At 40.4% G+C, this 21,322-nt stretch overlaps 1 protein-coding gene and 1 non-coding gene across 5 annotated transcripts in view; both read right to left on the bottom strand.

Annotated features, from left to right (window-relative positions):
• PRKCA (protein kinase C alpha) overlaps positions 1 to 21,322 on the bottom strand; it is a 103,815-nt gene that overhangs the window by 56,970 nt on the left and 25,523 nt on the right. For all 4 annotated transcript variants that reach the window (XM_015879946.3, XM_015879947.3, XM_085522988.1 and 1 more), the window contains exon 3: positions 6,033 to 6,115. In XM_015879946.3, the coding sequence (XP_015735432.1) occupies positions 6,033 to 6,115 (83 nt within the window). The remainder of the gene's footprint in view (positions 1 to 6,032; positions 6,116 to 21,322) is intronic.
• On the bottom strand, positions 14,508 to 14,580 carry TRNAR-CCG (transfer RNA arginine (anticodon CCG)). Its single transcript has one exon. It is a non-coding gene; the product is annotated as a tRNA-Arg (tRNA).

The raw sequence follows: 21,322 nt of genomic DNA, 5'->3' as shown, positions 1-21,322 counted from the left end.
CCTCTTTTATATTAACAAGCATTCACACATGCAGAAGTGCTCTTCTGGAATGGAGAAGTAATGGAAATTATACTTTACTATTGACTTCATTTAATCTCAGGACTGAGAACAAAGTTAACAGGATAACATGAATAAAGTTTGAAGACTACTATCTGCAGTCCCTGCTTTTTAGAAGTCTTATTTGAATTAAGTAAATTAAAAACCTTTTAAATATTTTTGAAGAGCAATGTGGTGAGGAATGGCATTTTGGGCTTCCAGACCGAACAATACAACATGACTCATTAATTCCTAAGTAGGTCAATCTGTAGGTACTAAGACATACCTTGAAAAACGAAAGTGGATTTGAACTAAGGAAGGATTAATGCAGCTATTTATAAGGCAGATAGCCAGGTCTTCTTCTGTTTATGGGCTAGGACAGTGGGGTTCAGATTGCCATCATTTACTATGATTCGATTCATCCTCTGGTACTGATCACAATAACCAGGTTTCAAAAAACCCCAAGTTTTGTGGGGCTATTATATATATATATATATATATATTTTTATTTTATTTTTTAAATTTTTTTTATTTTTGGGGGGTGGGGGGGGTGTAAGCAGAAACAAAGTAGCCAAAGCTTTGCATATGCTTTCTGTAACTATTTTTATAGAGGCTTTTATCTACTTTCTGATCCATTCTTTGCTGGTCTGATGTTCCAGTTGCCATAGAAACAGACCTGAAAGTAGCTTTGTTACAGATTACAACGGTTTTCCCAACACAGAGAAATTTCTTTCATGCCTTAGTTCAGCAAGTACCCTCCTCATGGGGACAAAAAGAGGAAAGAAAAACTCAGTCTCTGACCCTTGTACCTATTAAGTTCTCATTAGCAGAACGTATTACATGCTTTTGCTTTTACTTTGTGAGCTCAGCCTGCCATCACTGGTGTTTTAAGGATTAAGTTTCATTAATCACATGGGTCACACCAATGTTTATCTGCAAGGGAATAGCTGAAGTCAGATCACGGAAGGGACCATGACTGGCGCTTCAGTGGAAGGGGTAGAATAACATCCTTCAGTGCACGTAACATGTTGTTGGTCTAAACCCTGCTGGTATCAATACTCACCAGGTTGTTACACAAATCTGACCAATTATAAACATGAGAAAGCATTTCCCAACAACAGTATCATGGAATACATGTTCCCTGCTATCACTGGCTGTTTCAAAGGCACTCTGATCTCTTCCAAAACCTAAAGAAAATCTGTGAACTGCTTGGATGTTACCTTGGAAATGGACAACTGAAATGAAGAGGAAGCAAACCAGATGACAAAAGCCCAATAACCAAACAGAATTTGTTTATGTGAAGCTTCCCAAAGGCTCTACCAGGGCTGGACTGACGCACAGAGCTCAGCCAGAAGGAGGAGCCCCTCCTGCTATGCAGGGTATGGCCCCAGCTCCCTTTGCCCTCCTCTCTTCCCTCTGCTCCATGGGCAAAACCCAAGGATGAAATAACCCTTTGTCCTACAAGTACTTCTCATTCCCTCAACCCAGAGTTCGATTTATACTCAGAAACAGAGCCCCTATCAGTTAACTCAGCAATTATTAGCACATTTCTGCCAGCAGCCCAAGGAAACAGCTACCAACAATTTACAAAGATAGGTATGCTCCCTGGTGACACATCCCAGAATTATTTGTGGCATATGGGACCTACAGTGCTTTACAAAAGTAGCCCACTCGTTTTATTCCAAATTAAGATTTCATCTAATTTTGGTGCAAGAACTGCCATCTCACAAACTGACACTGCTAAAAGTGTTCTGCATTCTGCAGCATCTCGGTGCTCCGTGCCCGTGTGCCATCCAGCCAGCTTTTAAGTTCAGGATGCCATAATGAGACTTCTTACTAACACATGATTGTGGAGGTGGAACCCAATAGAGATGCCTGCGTTACATTTTACATGCGTTCTCATGCAAGAGAAAATGATCAGTAACTCTTAAGCTTTCTTCCCCCTCTACATCCCAATATCGCATCATTCCATTTACGCACAGCTTAAGGATTGACACAAGAAACTTCTGGAAATGGTGACTGTGAGATGACAAAGAAATAACTAAATTAAACTTAACCCGGACAACTAAATATCCTCTAACAACACAGGCTGTTGGAATAATGTCAGCTTCACTGTTGGGAAGTTCTGATTGTAAATCAGTGCCCAGCAGATTGCTTCATCAGTTGTACTTACTGCTGTTAAAACTGCAGCCCTATCAACAAGGTTTCTTTTTACTATTGGGAATAACTTTGCTGAGAGTTCTCCTTCTATAATATGACTGCCTAATCATTGTTCTCAGATGCTAACTTCTTATGAAAATTGCTGATATTTTTAGGTCCATCATTTATACAAATTTCCTATCTATCTCTCAGCAGTACTCTCTTTGGTTATTAACTCTTCTGAGGATCATCTGTGTTATACTGAATATTGCACTGCACCTATGCAGTGCCTCAGGCATGAGCTCTATGAACTGAAACTGGGATGGAAACCCCAGCGAATGGGGCTCAGCTGACATGGGCAGTCACCCCTCATGTCTTTCTTAGAAGCACAGGAAGGAAAAGATTTGCACTGCTCTTTTCCAGAGCTCTTTTCTCCTTTGAGTAAGAGTCAACCCAAGGGCTGTCTTGGCAGAGCAGAAGGAAGGGTTTTTAAAGTAGGCAAAGTTTGTGAGCCCATCCATGGTGCAGCCTCAGTGCAGGCTGATTGCATGCAGGCTATTCACACCACACCAATATCGTCTTTCTTCAGACATTTCTCATTTGAATTTCTCCCTCAGCCATTAAAAGAAGCTTTAACTCAGGGCTGGTCCTGCTTGAACTGAAATTTCAGTCACTGTATTGAAATATTCACATGTCAAAATCATTATTAAATGCTTCAAATTACATTTTTATAGGCAAGTTTTCCCTACAGTTAATTTTTGTGGCTTTTAGGTCAAAACCATAAGTAACACCCTCATGGCACACTCATTTCTCTATAAATTACTTCCAATACTCTGCAGAGATGCACAATTCAGAGTACTCACAAGCACTTGCTCTTGTAAGAAAGGCATTCTTGCTGTACCATAACATTTTAAACTACTCGCTGCACTGAATGTAATGTGTTGGGTTTTTTTTTGTCCCTTGGACTTGCTTTGTAGGAAAAGGGAGTAGGAATATCATAAAGAATGCCATTTTGACAGAAGTTATGCTCACATTGTAATTGCTTTATAAAAAGAATATCTACCAGTATCTGCTGCAAGCAAAGCCATTCCAATTAATAATTCTAATTACAAAAACAAAAAACAAAAAACAAACAAACACCAAACCTACTAAGTTGTTATTTTAAATGATACATAAATGGATTTCTATATTTTCTTTTCTTCAAGTGTACAATGAAAGATTTAAAAGCATCAGAGCTGCTTCAGGGTCCCACCATTAACAAGAGCTGGCCTTTAGGAGTATATTTTTGTTATTCTGGCAGGGAGGAAACTTTGCTATTTGCCAGACTTGCCTGCCTTTGTGTACCTTCTGTGATAAAGTGAGCAGATATTTATTTTAATTACCAGGAAAATATTTCTGGTCTAAGATTAGCGAGAACAAAGATCTTGTTGTCTATAATATGAACCAGTGATGTGTGTTTGTTGCTTGTGTCCCTCTCTGTGTCCAATAACCAAATGGTTAAAGGCAAAGCAGCCCCAGCCTGCTGCTACTTTTCATTATCCCTGGGAGAAGGGCTGCACGGCTTTCTGATTAAAATCCCTTTTGAACTGGGTTCTCGGCTAAGTCTTAATGCTGTGCTTCCAGCTGCTTTTTTGTTCTCGATCTATTTTGTTCTGTTTTGAATTCCCAGTAAAGAGCAGTAAAGCAGCTATCTTCTTTTACTCTGAAATCTGGAAATATTTCCCCCCAAAAAACGCACCTTGGTAATATTCTGAAACCAGCCTCCTGGCATGAATATATATGCATGCTTCCTGCAGATATAAAGGCATAATGCCAGCAGAGCCAACCAGGAGGTGCCAGGAGCACTGCTCTGAGCCCGGCCTGAGCCCCAAGCCCAATGCCAAACTCCAGCTTAGAAAGGGTCATGGAAAGCAGTCCAGAACCCTTAGCATTTCTGTTTCTTTCCACATATAGGAAATAAGATAAGGTCTGTGAAGGTGTGAAAACCCTTTTTTCTTTTCTGAATTGCTTGATTTGTAACTAAGTTTTCTTGCAGGTGTTCAAACCATTTAGGGAAATGACTGAGAGTGAGGAGCTTCCTCTCCTTGCAGGGCACTGCAGCAGCCCCAGAACTGCTCACAGTCGCTCTGCAATCAGAAATTGTTTGCACATGGTTTATAACAAAAATATCCTAATTCTCTCATTCAAAAAAAAAAATAAATTATTTTCAAGATCTGCTCAGACCTCGTCCTTCAACCATACAAACCCTTCTGTGGAAATCAAAACGATGTCTACAAAAATGAAGGGTTTCCCCTCTTTGGTGTCTCCCTAAATGACTAATGAACTTTGCTGCTCAGAAACCCTCCACATCCCCCGAGGCACACAGTGTAAATGCCACACTACCTCGCCTCGAGAAAAATCTATAAATAAATGCTTGCCATCGTGTCCTAGATACCTGGACCTCAGCAGGATGTGTGGGAACGCACCTGCAAGCACTGTCTCCTTTGGCTGCAAAAGGCACTTTTGTTTCGCAGTGGGAAATGTTCCATACATTGATGTTCTGCAGCTCCTGGTTAAGAGGTGTCCCTGTGGCTGCCAGACTTCAGATTCCCTTTATCAAGCAAAATATTTTGAACTGATAATTATTCCAGTGAAGCGATTGTGAATATCCCCTGATTTATGTGAGCTGGGCAGTGCATGATCGTTTATAACTGTTACTGGAAGCAGAATAATACACCCTTGGAAGTGCAGAGCATATTCCAAGCATTTCGTTAGCAGCTCTACACTGTCCTTTGATTCTGACCTGCTGGCTCCTTGCTGCTCTGACTAGGAACATCACACACAGTTCTGTGATACAGAAACTCATAATAAATGCCTATCACTTGAGAGAGCTTAAGAAGGAAACCCTACACAAGGCAGAGGAAAGTTATGAGGAGAAGAAATGGGTGTTGAGGGCAGCAGTGTTTCTGCCAGCAGCCTCAGTCTGCTGCCACAAAGATAAGCATGTCTTATGTGCCTAAATTTATTAAAATTTATTAAATTTAAAGATTTTCACATTATGTGAAATGTTTGACAAACTGCCTTTAAAATACTTTTCAGATCTCAGACTGGAACTTCAGCTACTGTACTTAAGCTCTGTAGTTAAGCTAAAAAATAAGAAAACTTTCCAACCCCCCTTGCAGCTTCTGCTCATTGTTCACTGATCTCATGTCTAGCATATTAAAACCATTCATGAGAAGCACATTAAAACTTAGTAAGAAAAGTCTTCTGGTGTGTTTCATCAGAGGAGATAATAGCCTACAATCTAGAGCATGAATACGTTACAAGAGACAAAACAGAGCCATTTAGACAAAGAACACTTGGAATGCATTGTTCCCATAAGCAGATGTTAAATTACTTCACTGTAAAGTGGAATTTAGAAATCCCAAATAAATGTTATTTTTACGTGAACAAACAGTTCATTCTTGTAGATATGTCTCACCATATAGGCAGATGTGATGAAAGTTTGATTGTTGACCAAAAATGCTACTTGTATATGCATGTATTGATGGGGCAAGATAAAACGGGTGTATCCTGATGGGTGCACTAGCACGAGCACGTATATAAGTTTCAGATAACCTATCTCAGATAAGCCTGCTGGCTCGAGATTAGGTTGGATCTCACCACTGGCATGCAGTCAGAGCTGCAGATCCTTGTGTGTACAGAGGACAAGGAACAGAGTCAACTTTGAAGTTATACCTTGAAATATGTTGGGTGCATAAACATCTATAAACATCAACCATTTAGAACCTAATGATATTGTTTGTAATATCTTCTCAGAATTAAATGCCACAGCATAAAAATACTTAGAGCAGCTTATAAAATGGCAATGTACTTACATCAGTGTCAGGTCCTTTGTCAGCTCCAGGACAAGAGAAGGTAACGAACTCATGGCATCTCTTATGAACCACAAAACAGCAAACTGGTAAGAAAATGGAAAACAACAGTTACAATGGCATACGCTTAATTTCCTTTTATTGATACACAGGAAATAAGATAACACTTAGAGGCAAACATCTCATCTGTAGGTTATTCAAAGAAAGCAGAGCCTAATGCTAGACACAGACACGTAAGAAAGGCAGATGTCAAATAAACTATGCAATTACTGGGGAAATAAACACATCTGAAAATCAAAAGACGTCCCATAGTGTGACAGTTTGGTGAGGAAATAACACCGTTATGAAGCTGCATTTCCTGAACCTAAACCCATGTTTGTATCTGGAATGGTCACTTTGTGTTCAGGCAAGAAAAGGAGAGATAAATGAGGTACATGAAGATGGAAGGAAAGCCAGCCTTGGGCATGGGATCTGTTCCCCTGCACGCCTTGATGAAGATGCCTAAGAAAACCCAGTGTCTTTCCTAGTTAATTATGTCTCTGAGAAACCAAAGCTCCAAGTGAAGACTCTCGTGGAGAACAAAGTGTTCTCATATCACAGAATGGCAGGAGAGAACAGGAAAAGAAAATTAGCTTCTGCTTACAGAATGACTCCCATTTAGAAATTTATGAATGATCTAGAAGAACTTTTTTCATATAAGGAAAGCCTATTCTAATCTCATTATATAATGTGACAGAGCCCATAGGCTGTCACACAACAGAAGTCATACATATCCCCAAAACCAGACACGAACAACAATTTGCTTGGGCGAGCTTTGTTTCAATAACAGGCATTGCAGCTTTTCAACCTTACAGAGGTTCAGTTTTCATTTTAAGCTTGGCTCTGCTATGTCACAATCAATCAGTCCACCCCTCAGCAGAACTGAAAAACCCAGAGTTAAGACTTTGAACATCCTGACGCAAACACTGCACTGTCGGGTGGCTTTACAATGAGTCAGAAGGTTATAAAGAAAAGTCCAAAGTAATACACAACTTCTTTACAGATAATACACTGTTTTACCTGAGCACTTCAGCCTGTTCCCAGTAAATAAAGCACAACATTGTAAAGGACGGTTTTAAAAATATCAAATGGATTTTTTTAGACTTAGAATCATTTCAACTTTCACTGGAAACCAAGTCACAATCTCACAGTTTTTCAAGGCAGCTCATTTCATGCAGAATCTCACTCTTTTTGCCCATTCGTAATGTGTACAGAGTTCTTTCACCCAATGAAGAGCTCTGGGAAAGATGTTATCAGGTGCATTTGGTGTCACTGCAGTGCGCAACCCCTGGTGCCACCACAATGCCATCCCAGCCTCCTGTGTGCCCTTTATTCTGCCAGCTGGCTTGAAAGAAGTCTAATCACCCCCACATTTTTCTTCAGCTATTTCTCATCAGTGGCCCAGGCAGCAATTGTCTCCAACTGTTCTATTTCTGACGTGGCATATGTTTATTCTTTGGACAAATGGTACAAAATGGGCTTTGCTCCCCTGATTCCATCTAAGCCAACTTCACAAGAGACACAGTCCTGGTTCCATGCACACTGCCCACTTGCTTGTCTACTTTGTTAATCAATCTATTGCCCAATGAATCCTACAATTATCATTTTGATAGTTTGTTTCTACCAAATGAAAGACCACTAAGTGACAATTACTATTAATATTACTTGCAGCTGAAAAACATTTCGCTTCCAAATGATACTTTTGGCTCCAAACTTTCCACTCTTTGAAGACAATAGCCTGATTTGGGTTTACAGGAATAATCCTGTTACATCCCTCATAAAATAAAAACGTTAAATAACGTGTGTTGGAAAAGTTTTGCATGCTTGGGCATCTATTTTGGGTGACATTCATGTAATGCAATAGTTGTATCCTACCCCTGGGTTGACAACCTTTCACATGTACGAAGAAATTCATTCACCCAGAGTCATTGTTTTTAATACTGATATGTAATAAGTGTTAAGACATGGGAGAAACATTGTCACTCACTGTTACCACCTCATCCTATGGCTCTGAACTGCAGCCTCTGACTTCCACAAAAACTCTTGTCAATCACATCACAATGTAAACTCCAATTCAGATGCCAACATAGGCAGCCATGCAACATTTGTCCGACTGGACTTCAAACTTCACTCCAAACACAATCACTAATTAAAGCTTCATACAGAAGAACTTTCTAATTCTCAGTTCACTCTGCTCAGCGCTCACACCTCACCACAAAAAGTCTCCATTCCTTCTCCTGGGTTTCCTATCTGTACATGCTGTGTGATACTCTTCTCCACAGAGCTCAGTTATTTAGTAAGCAGCTCAGAAGTATTAATATTGCCTCACGCTTTGAGAATATTCAAATGGAAAGAGAATACTTTAACGTGAAAAAAAGAAATGGGAAAGCCTCGGTGAATGATCAATTCAGTGGCAAATGAACAACGCTGGGCTAAGATCCCTCATTAGCAGAAATCATACATAAAATTCCATGTCTAAATTTTCATTTACCAATTCAGTCAGTAGAGCATATTTTAGTAGGTTTGAAGCTTTAATGTCAATAAGCAATACGTAGCTCGAGATTCTGTAATAAAAAAAAAATCACAGATAAGTGAAAACAAAATATTATCTGCTTAAAAATACCACCACACTTTTAGCAATAAAGCTGAGAAGTAACCTTTCAGTCGTTACTTGTTTTGGAAAGATGTTAATAGCTTTGCATCGCTTACTGCCTCTGTTAAGAACTCACATTATGTTCATCACCTTCTCCTAATGATAGTTCTATTACACCTCTTTGCAGAAGCTGCCAGGAAATTTGTTGCTTTACAAGAGTATAAGGAGGAGAGAGCTGGCACGTATGATGTGTAGTTGCTGGAAAGCAAGCAATATCTCCATGCTGACAGTGAAACAGCAAGGAGCATTCTGCACCTGCTCCAAACACAAGCAGCCGATGCACTGTGCAGTTTGGGGATTTATGATGTGTAACAGAGGGCAATTCGTTCCACCCAACCCTTTTCTTTCAGTTCACAGCGCTGAGAAAAATGTGTTGTTATTAAATATATATGTTGTCATCAGTCACTTATAGTTACAAGGCAGTGCCATAAATTTCAAGCTGTTTTCTAAATTATCAGACGTGTGAAGGTTATCAGCATGATACATGATGGGAGTTATCTGCTAAAAAATGCTGTTACTCGTAGCTCTTATATATGACACAGACCGATGAGACAGAAATGAAATATCTCAATAATAAATAACAGAAGCAATCTTCTCTATTAGATCTATAGAGGAGAAAAGCTCTTGCTGAGCCCCTGTCACCCACGCGACTTAGCCAAGTATCTGGAGAGCTTTACAGACACAAGCGTGCCCAAGAACTGGGGGTAAATGTATTGAGGCAGAAGTCACGAGTGTTGCAGTTTGGAGTTAGAAAAATCCAACACACATTTAAGACCGCATTTTTACTCCCATTTTATGAGAGAACAACCCCCTAATGGGCTAGATGAGACTTCCCAATAGAAGTGGTCCTCTCTGCTATGCCCCAGATTTATTTCAGTTCAATAAATGAAGCTGCATGGAGAGCACACATTAAAAAAAACCCTTTTCTATGCAAGTTTATTTAAAAAACACAATGACAGCAAGCATTTCTAAGCAAGTCCGACTGAACTGCCAGGGAAATCAATGAGCTTTGTCAGCCTTTCACTTCTTTCTGCATCAGATGAGGTGATTTTCCCAACTCAGATCATATTTTTTCAAAACCTTAAGTAGCACAAAAATCTTCCATTAACTTCTTATTGAAATAAACTTTAAAGCTTTGTCTCCACTGCTACAACAACTATTTGCCCGACATCAACAGCTATACGTATGCTTGCCTACATAATTTGTTTCTAGGGTTGAGTATCGATCCTCTCAAAGGTAATAGGAGAAGAGGTCCGACCGGCAGCAACAGGGAATTTACTCTGTGCAACAACATTTGTTCTTGGCTTTTACTTTTATTGTCTAACAGAGCAAGAATTGATTCCAAATTAGACCAAGGAGTTACAATAAAACTAAAATAAGCATGAAATCACTCTGTGCTTCCACCTCAGAGTATAACAGAGAACTTTAAGGGCCTCAGTAGTCATGTGGAGCACTTCATAATTTTTATGTTGCTATTTTACATGCTTTGCATTTTCAGTGAAGCCACAGAATTTCCCCAAGGGACCCATATTACTGCTCGACTTCTTCTTTCTGCCCGACACCGAGCAATGAACAAAACTGTCACATGGCATGCATTAGCTCCTTCTATGATTAAATACAGTAATTACATTAAACAGAAATAGAGTACTGCTTCAAAACAGACAAGCCATTTCAGTATTAATTACTTTTTTTATTATTATTTTTAAATAAGCATTACTGTTTAAATAAATTTACTAGGAACAGAGTAAGCTCAGGAATAGGGAGTATATTCCGAGCACAAACTGAAACAATTAAATAGGACTTTCTCCTCCTCCTGTTCTGGATATGATGCTCTGGTTATGACTTGTATTAAAAAATCCAGTGTTTGCATTGTATTTAATACAGACGAGGGTTCTATTATATATCAGAAACACGAGTCAGAAGAAGCAGAACCTTTAATTGTAATGGACATGAATCCACTGGCCATTTTACAGACTGCATCACCCCACCTACAGGAGGGCTAACATGGCTCATAAGGAAAACACCCCACTCCCTCACCACCTTATCATGTTCCTAAGCTTCTTAAAGCTCTTTTGTAACAGCATGAGGTCACAAAGCGCCTTAAAGTTCTCACCTATGAAGAGCTATCCCTTGCTTGCTCAATGGGTTACTTTATCCTCACTGCACTTTCTGCAGTCTTCAATCTACCTCCTCCAAGCAGCAGCAGAAACTTACCTTGAAGTCAAAGTAGATGAGCTGCAACACTGATAAATTTAGAGCTGATTCCTTACTGTGAGCTCTAAGAGTCTGCCAGGCAGTAACTGGATGCACATCCTCTGCCTCACCAAATCACCACATTGTAGGGGTTGGAAGGGACGTCTGGAGGTCATCCAATCCAACCCCAAAGGTCATTCAAACGTCTGACTTTGCTCTACAGGTTTTCTTTTCCAACTTTGTCAAGTTCATTTATGCTAAATTAATAGGAGGGAGGACAGAAATCTCTACTACAAAGTAGGAAAAAAAAAATAGAGATAGTAATAATTAGCTGCAACAGTATCTTATTTGTGTGAAAGGATTACACAGATCTCCTGGACAGTCTTAACTACTCGGGTCATTAACTCCTTTACACTAAGAACAAAACAGATGGATGCTGCCCCTAAGCTGGCTTTGCAAGATCTACAGCAGTGTGCAAATACTGGCTGCATGTCTGGCAGTGGCTGCGTATGTATTTTCATTTCCAGCAATGAATTCAGTGGACCTGGTCGTGCCGGGGGAGAAAGAGATGAATATATTCCTGCAGCACTTTTAAAACAGCTGGGATACAGCAAAATACCTCCCATACCACATCTTCTAGATCTGACATTTCTATAATGTCAGTTATAAGGAAAAGAAGGTACCTTATATTATTTTTATACTGCCGTGCTCGCAAAACAAAAGAGGCAGAAGACATTAATTTCCAAGTATGCCATAGAACAGCATTTCAATCCATTGTTGACTGTGTTCCTTTTTTTTTATAGGCAGAGATCACCATTTCCCACAAATGTTTCCTGTGAATGTTCATCCTTCAGAATCCGCACTAATTCATTGACGTGCCTAACCTCAGAAATGGGATGTCTGTTATAGAGCAGCTGTCTTCAGCTTGTTGCGCTAACAGATGCAAAAACAAACGGGCTGGGAGAGCGGGTAATGTGGAGTAGCACAGGCTGTACATGTTTCAGGACAGCATGAGGTGAGAGGATACAGCATGAAACCAATCTCCAGCATGCAGCTGTTGGATGCTACTTGGTAATACAGCCAGAATCCCAGAGGGCTCCTCAGAGGAAGCCAACAGAAAGTAAAGGGCTTTATGGAAAACCTCATAACGGCCTCTGCTCACATTTCAACTGTGGTCCTCAATGAGGCAGTGAGCAGCAATGAGGGCCTTCATCTTCTGAAGGCTTTGCCACCACATCCAGCTCATCCAGCCTTTTCCCTTCCTACCCCCCTGCTCCCAGCCTGCCCCCACACCAAGCCACACCATGTCCCCAGGCTGTGCTGTATTGCAGGCTGCGGGCGCCTCATGGTAACATCTGATTCACTTCCCAGCTGGAAGCATGGAAATCTGAACGAGTACAGAAAATGTCCTAGCACAGCTGGTGGGTTTTACCGTCAGAATGGTACAAACGCTTGGAAATATTTTAGTACTAGCTTTATAGCTTGCTTTTCACAACGCTTTATTAATAATTCAATGATATCAAGCTACGGGTAGTTGTAAACTAAAACAGCTCCTTCCTTTAGCATGACTTACAATGGACAAAAACAGAAGAGAAATGCCAGATCCAAATGCCAAGAGCTGAATGCTACGCATTTTAGTGTATTTTGAATTAAAATATGTGTATTTAGTTATATTTGAGAAACCTTTTAACTTACTAACAAAATTAATAAGCCTTACTTGGCAGTAAATGCAAACCAAACACTAATTCCACCACTGCCAAAAGATTTACTTTATTTTTTTCCCCAGGATGTAAGTGAGGTCAGGACGACACCAAACAAGCTGTCTGAAATCAGAACAGAATCATCTCGCCACTGCTGAACTCCAGGAAATCAGCTCCCTGCAGTACCTGCCTGGATGCAATCCCAATGGGAGAATGAGTTCCCAGTCACTAACAGGACAGAGATAATCACCCAATTCTACATTTACTGACACATGTAAAAGCTGTTAAAAGGATGACAGAATGCTTTGACATTAACTTTCACACAATTGTGACTCCAGAAGAGTGTAATGGGGCTTCAGAAGCGCAAAAGCAAAATATTCATGACTTGCACATTTATTTTATTTCTTTTCTTAAAAGCAAAGCACTTCATTTTAAAGGCTGGAAGATCCAATCCCATCATGCAAATGTTATTACAGCTCTTATGTCCTGTTTATGTCCCACTTCATGTTTATGCTTGAAACAGAATTTCATAAAGTCATGTATGAATAAAATAATGACAGGAACAGCAGCCCATGCTTCCCTCAGTCAGTCTGATTTCATTTGCTCCTTCCAGTTCATTTTAGCTTGGGAAGGTTCAAATCAAAAGAGAATTACAAAGCTTATGCCACAAAAAATGCACCTTATGGTGCTTAATGTTAATGATTCTCTCCGTGAGAGTTTAATGTGCATTTAGACAGCAAGTTAACTCCAACAATTAACTCATTCCTGTTTGCACAATGAATCCATTTTGTGGCTTGTCCTATAGGATATTCCGTGCTAAAATGACTGCATTAATAATGAACGATATTAATTTTGTGTCTGAAAGACACACATAGAAAATAAATAAATTGAAAAGCAGTATTTACTCACCTGCTGACACCAGAACAAATCATTTGGATATAATGAAATCGGCAGTATTCACTGCATTATTGGATCTGTAGTGCCAATTTCAATATCTTCAGTTAGGAGATATGTAGGCATTCCCATTTCGTGCTGGGTTGTAATTATTATTAAGAATCAGATCTGATAATTTATTCTACATTAGCTCTGATTTGATGACTTCATTTGCTTTCATGCAAAATAGGTATTGATACGTGAACATTATTATCCCATTAATTTACGACATGTAAAAATAATGGTCCAATGATCCAACAGGAGGGAAGATATTAAAGATACGTTAATATTGTCAACACAGTCAGATAGGGAGGGCAGCCACAGCATCTGCACAGCTATGGACATGGAGTTTCACCCCACAAAAGCAGACATTTATGGCACTAACCACCCTCAGCCTCTCAGCCTGAAGTAGGACTGGAGCAGCAAAGAGCATTTTAAATGTGAAAAGGTTCAGAAGAGAAAAAAAACCAAACATCATTTTGGATGCTTCTCTGAAACAGCTCAGGCTGGGGTTTAAAATTTAACCACCCATCCTGTTTTGTGTGGGATTATATCAAGAAATTGAGGCTCATTTGTTCATTTGTTGAAGATTTTTTCCTGTTGCTGTTTCTCTTTACTTTTCTGATGTTATTCAACAGATGGCCAATATTTGTTGTAAGTCTGATCCAATTAAATACATCTTATTAAAGGGTCATCTGCTAGAAACTTCAATAACACTTTCCAACTCTCATCAGTCACTAAGAACACAGTTTTATCCCCATGTAACAGCATCCTCTTGGGAAGGAATCAGCAACAAACTCCGTGTTACACCAACTGGAGTCAGAAATACAACCATAGAATCTCCAAGGTTGGAAAAGACGTCCGAGATCATTCAGTCCAACCACTATCATCAATTTTTCCCCATGAAACTACATTCCTCAGTAGATCTAAACATTTATTGAACACAAAACGACAGCAGTACGACCCAGATGGGACTTGAACCCACAATCCCCAGCTCCGGAGGCTGATGCCTTATCCATTAGGCCACTGGGTCACCTGTTATCTGCGATTAAACAACCTGATAACTCATCAGGTTGTTTAATTACAAATGAACCATTTACATTTGCAGTCGAAATTTCAAAGAAAAACATTTTTCAACTGTAAGAAACGGATGAAGATGGAGAATCTGCAGCAGGGAAAGCAATCAGCAGCACTTCCCATCATGCAGTCACTGTAACTTTTAAACCTTGTGCTCAAGTTCTGTGTGCAAGGAAAATTAAGGCAGCTGCAGCCACCAGTCTGCTACCTCAGCACGCTGCATGCACATCTGCACACTGAGCCCTCCCCAGCTCATGCTGCAGCCTCCCCGTGCTCTGCCAGCTCCTATGTCTGCACTCTGAGGGAAGCACTGCGTCAGGAGATGGGGCTGGCAAGGCAACCGTTCCTTCAGCCGTGCTTACATGACTACTTTAATTTGACATATGGCACATTACTGTCAAAACCAGTGGTCCTGTCTGCTTGCTGCTATGTATTAACATCTACGCAGCCAATTTGTTTTTTTGGCAAGGTTGGATTTTAGCTGGAGCAGTTCCCTGAGTTCGCTCAATGCACAGAACGCTCACAAAAACAGAACACAGGACCTCCGTGGCAGCCTAGATTTATGCCAGGTTCATAGCAGATAAAGCAGCCGTGCAGTAATGACCTATGGGAATGTCAGAACTCAATTCACATCGCGCGATGAAGTCAATGAACTGAGATGCTCTCTGCAGTTTGTCTCGATGGCTGACAAAGACATCAAAACATTTTTCAAGCAAAGAAAACACTCCTAGAGCTTGATCTTTGTCTCATAAGTGAGCTCCCACATTAAGCCCAAGTTCTTAGAAAGCAACATGGATATTCTTGTTATTCCGTCATACAGAACCTCAACTACAGACACATGGAAACCGTACACAGGCATTTTCCACTGTATGGTCATGACATATTTGTGCAGCTTTTCTTGGCTCACTGGAGCAGCAATATAAACAGTATCTCTCAGTTTAAGTCAGACGGAATGAATAGTTTTCTCATGATATGGCAAGGTAAATACTATTTTCTATCCCATTTATTTACTGAGAGCAATATATTAGTGTAAGTAACAGGCTTGGCATAAATGTCAGTGATATTCCAGCAGACATTTATCTGAGAATATTGCTTAAAACAAGCCAAGAATTTTCAAGTAGCAATGCTTGAACTCAGTAAGTCATCACTGAGCCCCCAAAAACCAGAAGATTGCAAACTGAGATTGCAACTCATTCTGACTGTCCATGCAATACAACAGGATTTCTTTGCTGCGCCTCCAAGTCCACATAGTGCTGATGGAAAACCGAGTGCAAGTAACAGAACCTCAAGGTTTGTTAAACAATTCAGGAAGTCTGTGCAAAGTCACCTCACTTGCATCACTTCCCCAGGGCTGTAATTTACCCAAGCTGGTAAGTAAAAGCCACATTCTCCTTTGCATCCCTTCCCATATTAGCCCTTATACTCAATAGCCTGAATAAGGCACTTTTATATAATGTAGCTCATTCAACACATCTCACCCACACTTCTTAAATGCTGTTTAATATTTCTGATTGTGCACGGGCCATTCCTGCAGCCAAAAACAGTTTTTTATTTTCCATTATTTTATGGCTTTTAACACCCCATGCGGCAGGGTGCTTAAATCCATCACAAATGGAGTAAAATAATGCAGAAAAAGGGCATGAAAGTAAGTGACTTATGTAAGACTGCACGCTCTCCTTGTAAACAATGTGAAACTGTTGCAGATGTGGATGGAAAATAACAAATTCCAAGCAGGTTCCAGCTGGCACATGCATGGTAAGTTCTGTGTAAATCATATTGAAACGGTATAATAAATTTCCAGCTCCAAAGTTTGAAACTTAATCCCACGTGCAATAAAGCACCATGCATTAACACGCTGCTAGATAAGAAATCAAGCTTGCAACGACACCTGACTGCAACATGAATTTTCAGAGTGGCAGCAGCTGTGCTTTAAGGCAGTTATGATTAACACACAAACATGCCATTCATAATGTCTGCGTGGAGTGTGGAAATCAGACTAAACCGTGCCTGGCAAAAGGATGGGAGAGAGGAGTGAGCATGAGAGGAGGTCACAACACAGCACACAGAGCCTTCCTATTAATGTTCCTTTGGAACTCCTTCCCCCTTCACGTGCTCTCTGTTATTTTAACATCATATACCACTAAAGCCAAAGATTTTGCTTTGCAATATGAATTGTTGCGTTCTAGAGGGAAAAAAAAACAAACACATACAACAGACTGAGTTGCACTGAATGTGATTGGTGAGAATACCTACAGCTGAACAACCCATCAATGTGTTTGCTCTGAAGTTCACTGACTGCGTAAAACTCTTTACAAACAGATTTATCAAAGTGACTCAGAGATTGGAACAAACCGACAATGAGTAAAAGAAAAGAAAAGGAACAGACAAAGGTGCTCCATTGGTTTAAAACGTGCGTGGTGCTGACAACATGTCCTGAGCCAGCCCTGGACACAGCCCCGCTCTCCCCAAGTCAATGCTTTTCAGCCCTGTGGTCTCTCTGCTTTAAGCTTTTTAAAAACTGTAAAATAATCAAAATTTTCCCCTTTAAGCCTCTGCTACAAAGTGCAAAGTGACATTTCTTTGTTTGTGTCAGGAAAGATCACATTAATATCTCAGGAGTACGCCAAGTTTTTCTTAGTTTGGCTTTTATGTCCATTCGGAGCTATTGGCACAGTAAGTCTATTAACAAAGGCAAGGGGTTCCACAAGTTCAATTGTGGTAATTAGTCTGATTTCAGTTGTAAATGACTCTCTGCTCTAAAGAAAGATTATGGCTTTTCTTCTTGCTCTATTACCCAATTGGCATTTAAGCCAATCTGCTAAAAGTGTATCTGCTTCAACGGAAGCTCAAAATAACCTATTAAAGGCATATGAAAGTCTCTGAGCTTTTTCTTTTTTTCTCCTTAATACTTTAATCTAATAAGAACTATTATATTGCTAAGAAATTGTGGTTGAATCTGTTATTCAGACCTCCTCAGTTCTTTCATAATTCCACTTCTGCTCTCATGACAAAACCACGATGCTCCTTCAGAGGCAGAATATCTGCAGCAGCCTCGAGGTATCCTGCAGGCTGCAGGGAACTTCTGTCCCAACTCCCATTCCCGATGCTTAGCACACCAAGGAAGGCCTTGCCACAGCACGTGGCCAACACCCTGCTTGCCTTAGAGCTGAAAAGCTGCATGTGCCTAAGTGATGCCCTTTGCAGTAACTAGCTATGCCCCAAATCCTAATGGCAAAGATGGATTCTGACGCAAGACATGTGGCTTCGCTCCCTTGGAGACACCAAACTCAGATGGTAAAAAAGCTGAGCTCTTCTGATGGGCAAGAAGTGTGGCACCTGAATTCCCAGCAGCACTGGGAGTGAGCAAGGGCAGACCTACAGCTGCAAAAGGAGCTTTGGTGCCATACAAATCTGCCCCCAAGATACACACTGGCCTCTTCATTTCAGGTTCTTGCAAGTGGTGCTTTGCTAACCACGTGTGATAAAAGCAGTAATCACAGCTCTCCTTTCAGGCACACACTGTCCACTGAAGTTCCATTTCCAGTAATGCTCTAGGTATGTGTTCTGTTGGAGAGGAATCTATAACAAAGTCTGTGTTGCTTTAGGAGAGAAAAACATTTATGTTCACATGAGGGGTTCCCTTCCATATTGCTTATGTTTAAGATAATACCCCTGGGCTTCCTCCAAATCCTATCAGCAAAGCTTTCCTTTTTCAGATGATGGACACTAATGTGAAAATACAAACTCAGGTCTTCCCTTGCTTATGCTGAGCAGCGGATCCCTTGGCTTTTCTCCTGGTTTACAGCTGCTTTTTCCTTGTAAATAAATAATACGTGCTTCGTGACTGAAGCATTATGATTTATGAAGCTGCAGTGGGAGAGGGAATTGCATAGAATTTCCTTATTATTACAAATTTATAAATGAACACCATTGGATTTATCTCATCCGTGCGTGTATAAAGTTTGAATCTGTTTGAGCTCATGGTCTTACAGCCAATGGAGGGAAGCAGGCCCTTTTTTTACAACAAAATGCTCTTCACACCCTGCTGCAAATGCCTACATTACATGGAAGTGCCTCCCACTAGAAGAGATGGATGCTCCCTTGTTAACAAAATGCTTTAGGATGAGTGAAATCACATTTGAGGAGAGTCCATTTCTCTCCATAGGCTATAAAAGGATTCTCAGTTTAAAATTTACAGTGTTGACATTTAAATGGGAATGGATTAAGCTCATCCTATACATTGGCTAACGTAAAATAAGGTTTAAGTTAATAACATAATCTGTGTATGCACTGCGCTTAGAGCCAGCCACTGGTGCTGGGCTGAGTGTACTGCAGCAAACCCTGAGAACCCCCTGCACCATTGGGAACACAAACTAATGCGCTGCCTCGTGCTTTTTGGATTCCATTAGTACAACACTCACTGAAGATTCCTTTCCTAGGGATTTCACGTTAAAAACTGTTACATCTTCATTCTGGTGTGTAATGCTGCCCTCCCACACAGTCAGTGGTCAGGCATTTGAACACGTCAACTTACACATTGCTGCACATACAGAAGATGTAGTAAAAAGCTCAGTTAGGACCAAGCAGCACATGTGCATGGGCTGTCAAGACCCAAGTCTCCTCTAAGTAGAGCACATTGACTTTCATCATATTCTGTTCATTCCTTCCCCTTTTGGACCAATTTCTGGACACATTATGCAAGCTGAAAGAATAGATGCAAATTCCCTAGCAGCTATTAGCATGTCTAGACTCATTCATTGACCTAGAAGATGTCTTAATTGCCTCTTTTCTATCTGATGGGGAAAATATGCTCTAATTTTTCCTGGCTGTAATCTTTCTTGTTAAGTTTTCCAACTGAAATGGAAATAACCGTATTTCATAGAAAACCAGCTATGTTCTGTGTTCCCCGAGACTGAGTTACGTGGAATATTTATCACAGATATCAGATGTTTTGGGCTCTTTGCTGCTGGCCAAGGTACTGGCTGCTCTCAATGGATCTTACTGGGCTTTTACAATATGTAGGTTGGGATACACTATACAGTACTATGTACACGTGTAGGTGTTTTAATCAGCATATAACATCTATTTGTTTGGGGTTTTGTTTTTGTTTTAGTTATTTTAACAAGTTTTACATTTTGTGGAAAGGTTTGCTGGAAAATTTTCAGGCGTATCCAACTTCACAAATGTTATTTATCTGTGACAAAACCAATGGTACTCTCACACTGCTCTTGGACAAGAAATAATAACACGGAGATAAAATGGAACCAGAGACAGCAGTGTAACTTCTGCTAATATGGTTCTTAAGGGGATTATTAATGTATTTTCTCTCTGCATGGCTTGCCAAGTGCGTAAATGTAGCTAACCACAAGGATAAGCAATATAACTGCTAGGTTAGCTAGTCAAGAATTTGAATCTCAAGGTGAAAAATTGACGCTTACATGGCAGGTCTCCATTTGTAGGAAGGTGCCTGATCCTCAGATGAAGCAACACATTGGGTGGATGCAGTATTTTGTGATTTTAAGATTAAAAGAGGCTAAGAAGCTTTTGGGCTGTGCACTGCATCAAATGTACACTGTTGCAGCACAGAGCACCAGACGCCAAGAAGTATTAGCAGATTTAAGCGAGGATGCATTTCACTGATTACTTCCTGTTAATGAAATTTTGTTGTAGTCATTTAAACTATTAATGCTCGTATCAGGAATGCTATAAAGAGACATTGCAAGCACGTCACACGTCCTCCCAGATAGTTTTATCCCTGGGGAATCCCCCCCCCCCCAGTTGGAATAACAGGCTTTCATACAGAAGAGATCATCACTTTGTCATGTTAACCTCTTTATTCCAATCCCCTCTCTACGTAATGCCCAATAGAAGAAGTAATTAAAGCTGCTATTTATAAGTCTGCCAGGTTTCCAACCTGAAGCACCGAGGATCTGAGTGCTACAGTGCCATGCAACACAGCAAGCAGAGCCCTGTATCGTGCATTTCTCAGTGCCATGGGAGCTGCATGAGTTCACACGAGCTGTTATTCCCTCCCTGTTCATTCAATGTGAGCAAAGTGGCTGTGCTGCCAGAATATTCTTCAGATCTTTGACCCAGCAAAGGCACGGCAGGACTCTATGAGCCCATTCCAACACACAAAGAAAATGCAACCAAAAGCTCCCAAATTCATATTATTATAAAAAGTGGAAATAAGCCATGCTTTGTGAAACTGAATTTTCATTGCTTTACTCCATATACTTAACACATTTTTCCATTCTTTCAACTACTATTTTTATTCCGCTCTGCACAAGGCTGCCCACAAGGACAACGTGCTCATTGAGGGTATGAACGCTTCATTCACGGCCTTTGACAACCCGAAAAAGAATTTCACTGCAGAAAATATAGCTGTATATTTTCCACCAGACTCCCATTATGAATAATACTCTTTCAGACTTGTTTAAGTGCTTTCCTGGAAGAGCATAATGACCGTCGTTCTTTGGCTCTTCATGCTTGTACTTTTCCCTTACCATGTTCTCAAGAACGTTCTCAGCACTGAGGCAGCCAGACCTTTGTTGAACACAACCCCCTTCCCACTGGGGAATCCACACCAGGATTACACCACTGGAAGGCCATATCCAGGAGAATGTCTGCACTATTTGGCTCACTTGCTTAACTGCCGAGTGGCACCTGGCTTCCTAAAATGAATCTTAAAGCAGAGG

This window comes from Coturnix japonica, chromosome 23 (assembly GCF_054131305.1).
Source record: "Coturnix japonica strain WE chromosome 23, WE-NBRP24, whole genome shotgun sequence".
In the NCBI taxonomy this organism is placed as follows: Eukaryota; Metazoa; Chordata; class Aves; order Galliformes; family Phasianidae; genus Coturnix; species Coturnix japonica.
The sequence above is the reverse complement of the archived record's forward strand: the minus strand, read 5'-3'. Positions and strand labels throughout refer to the sequence as shown.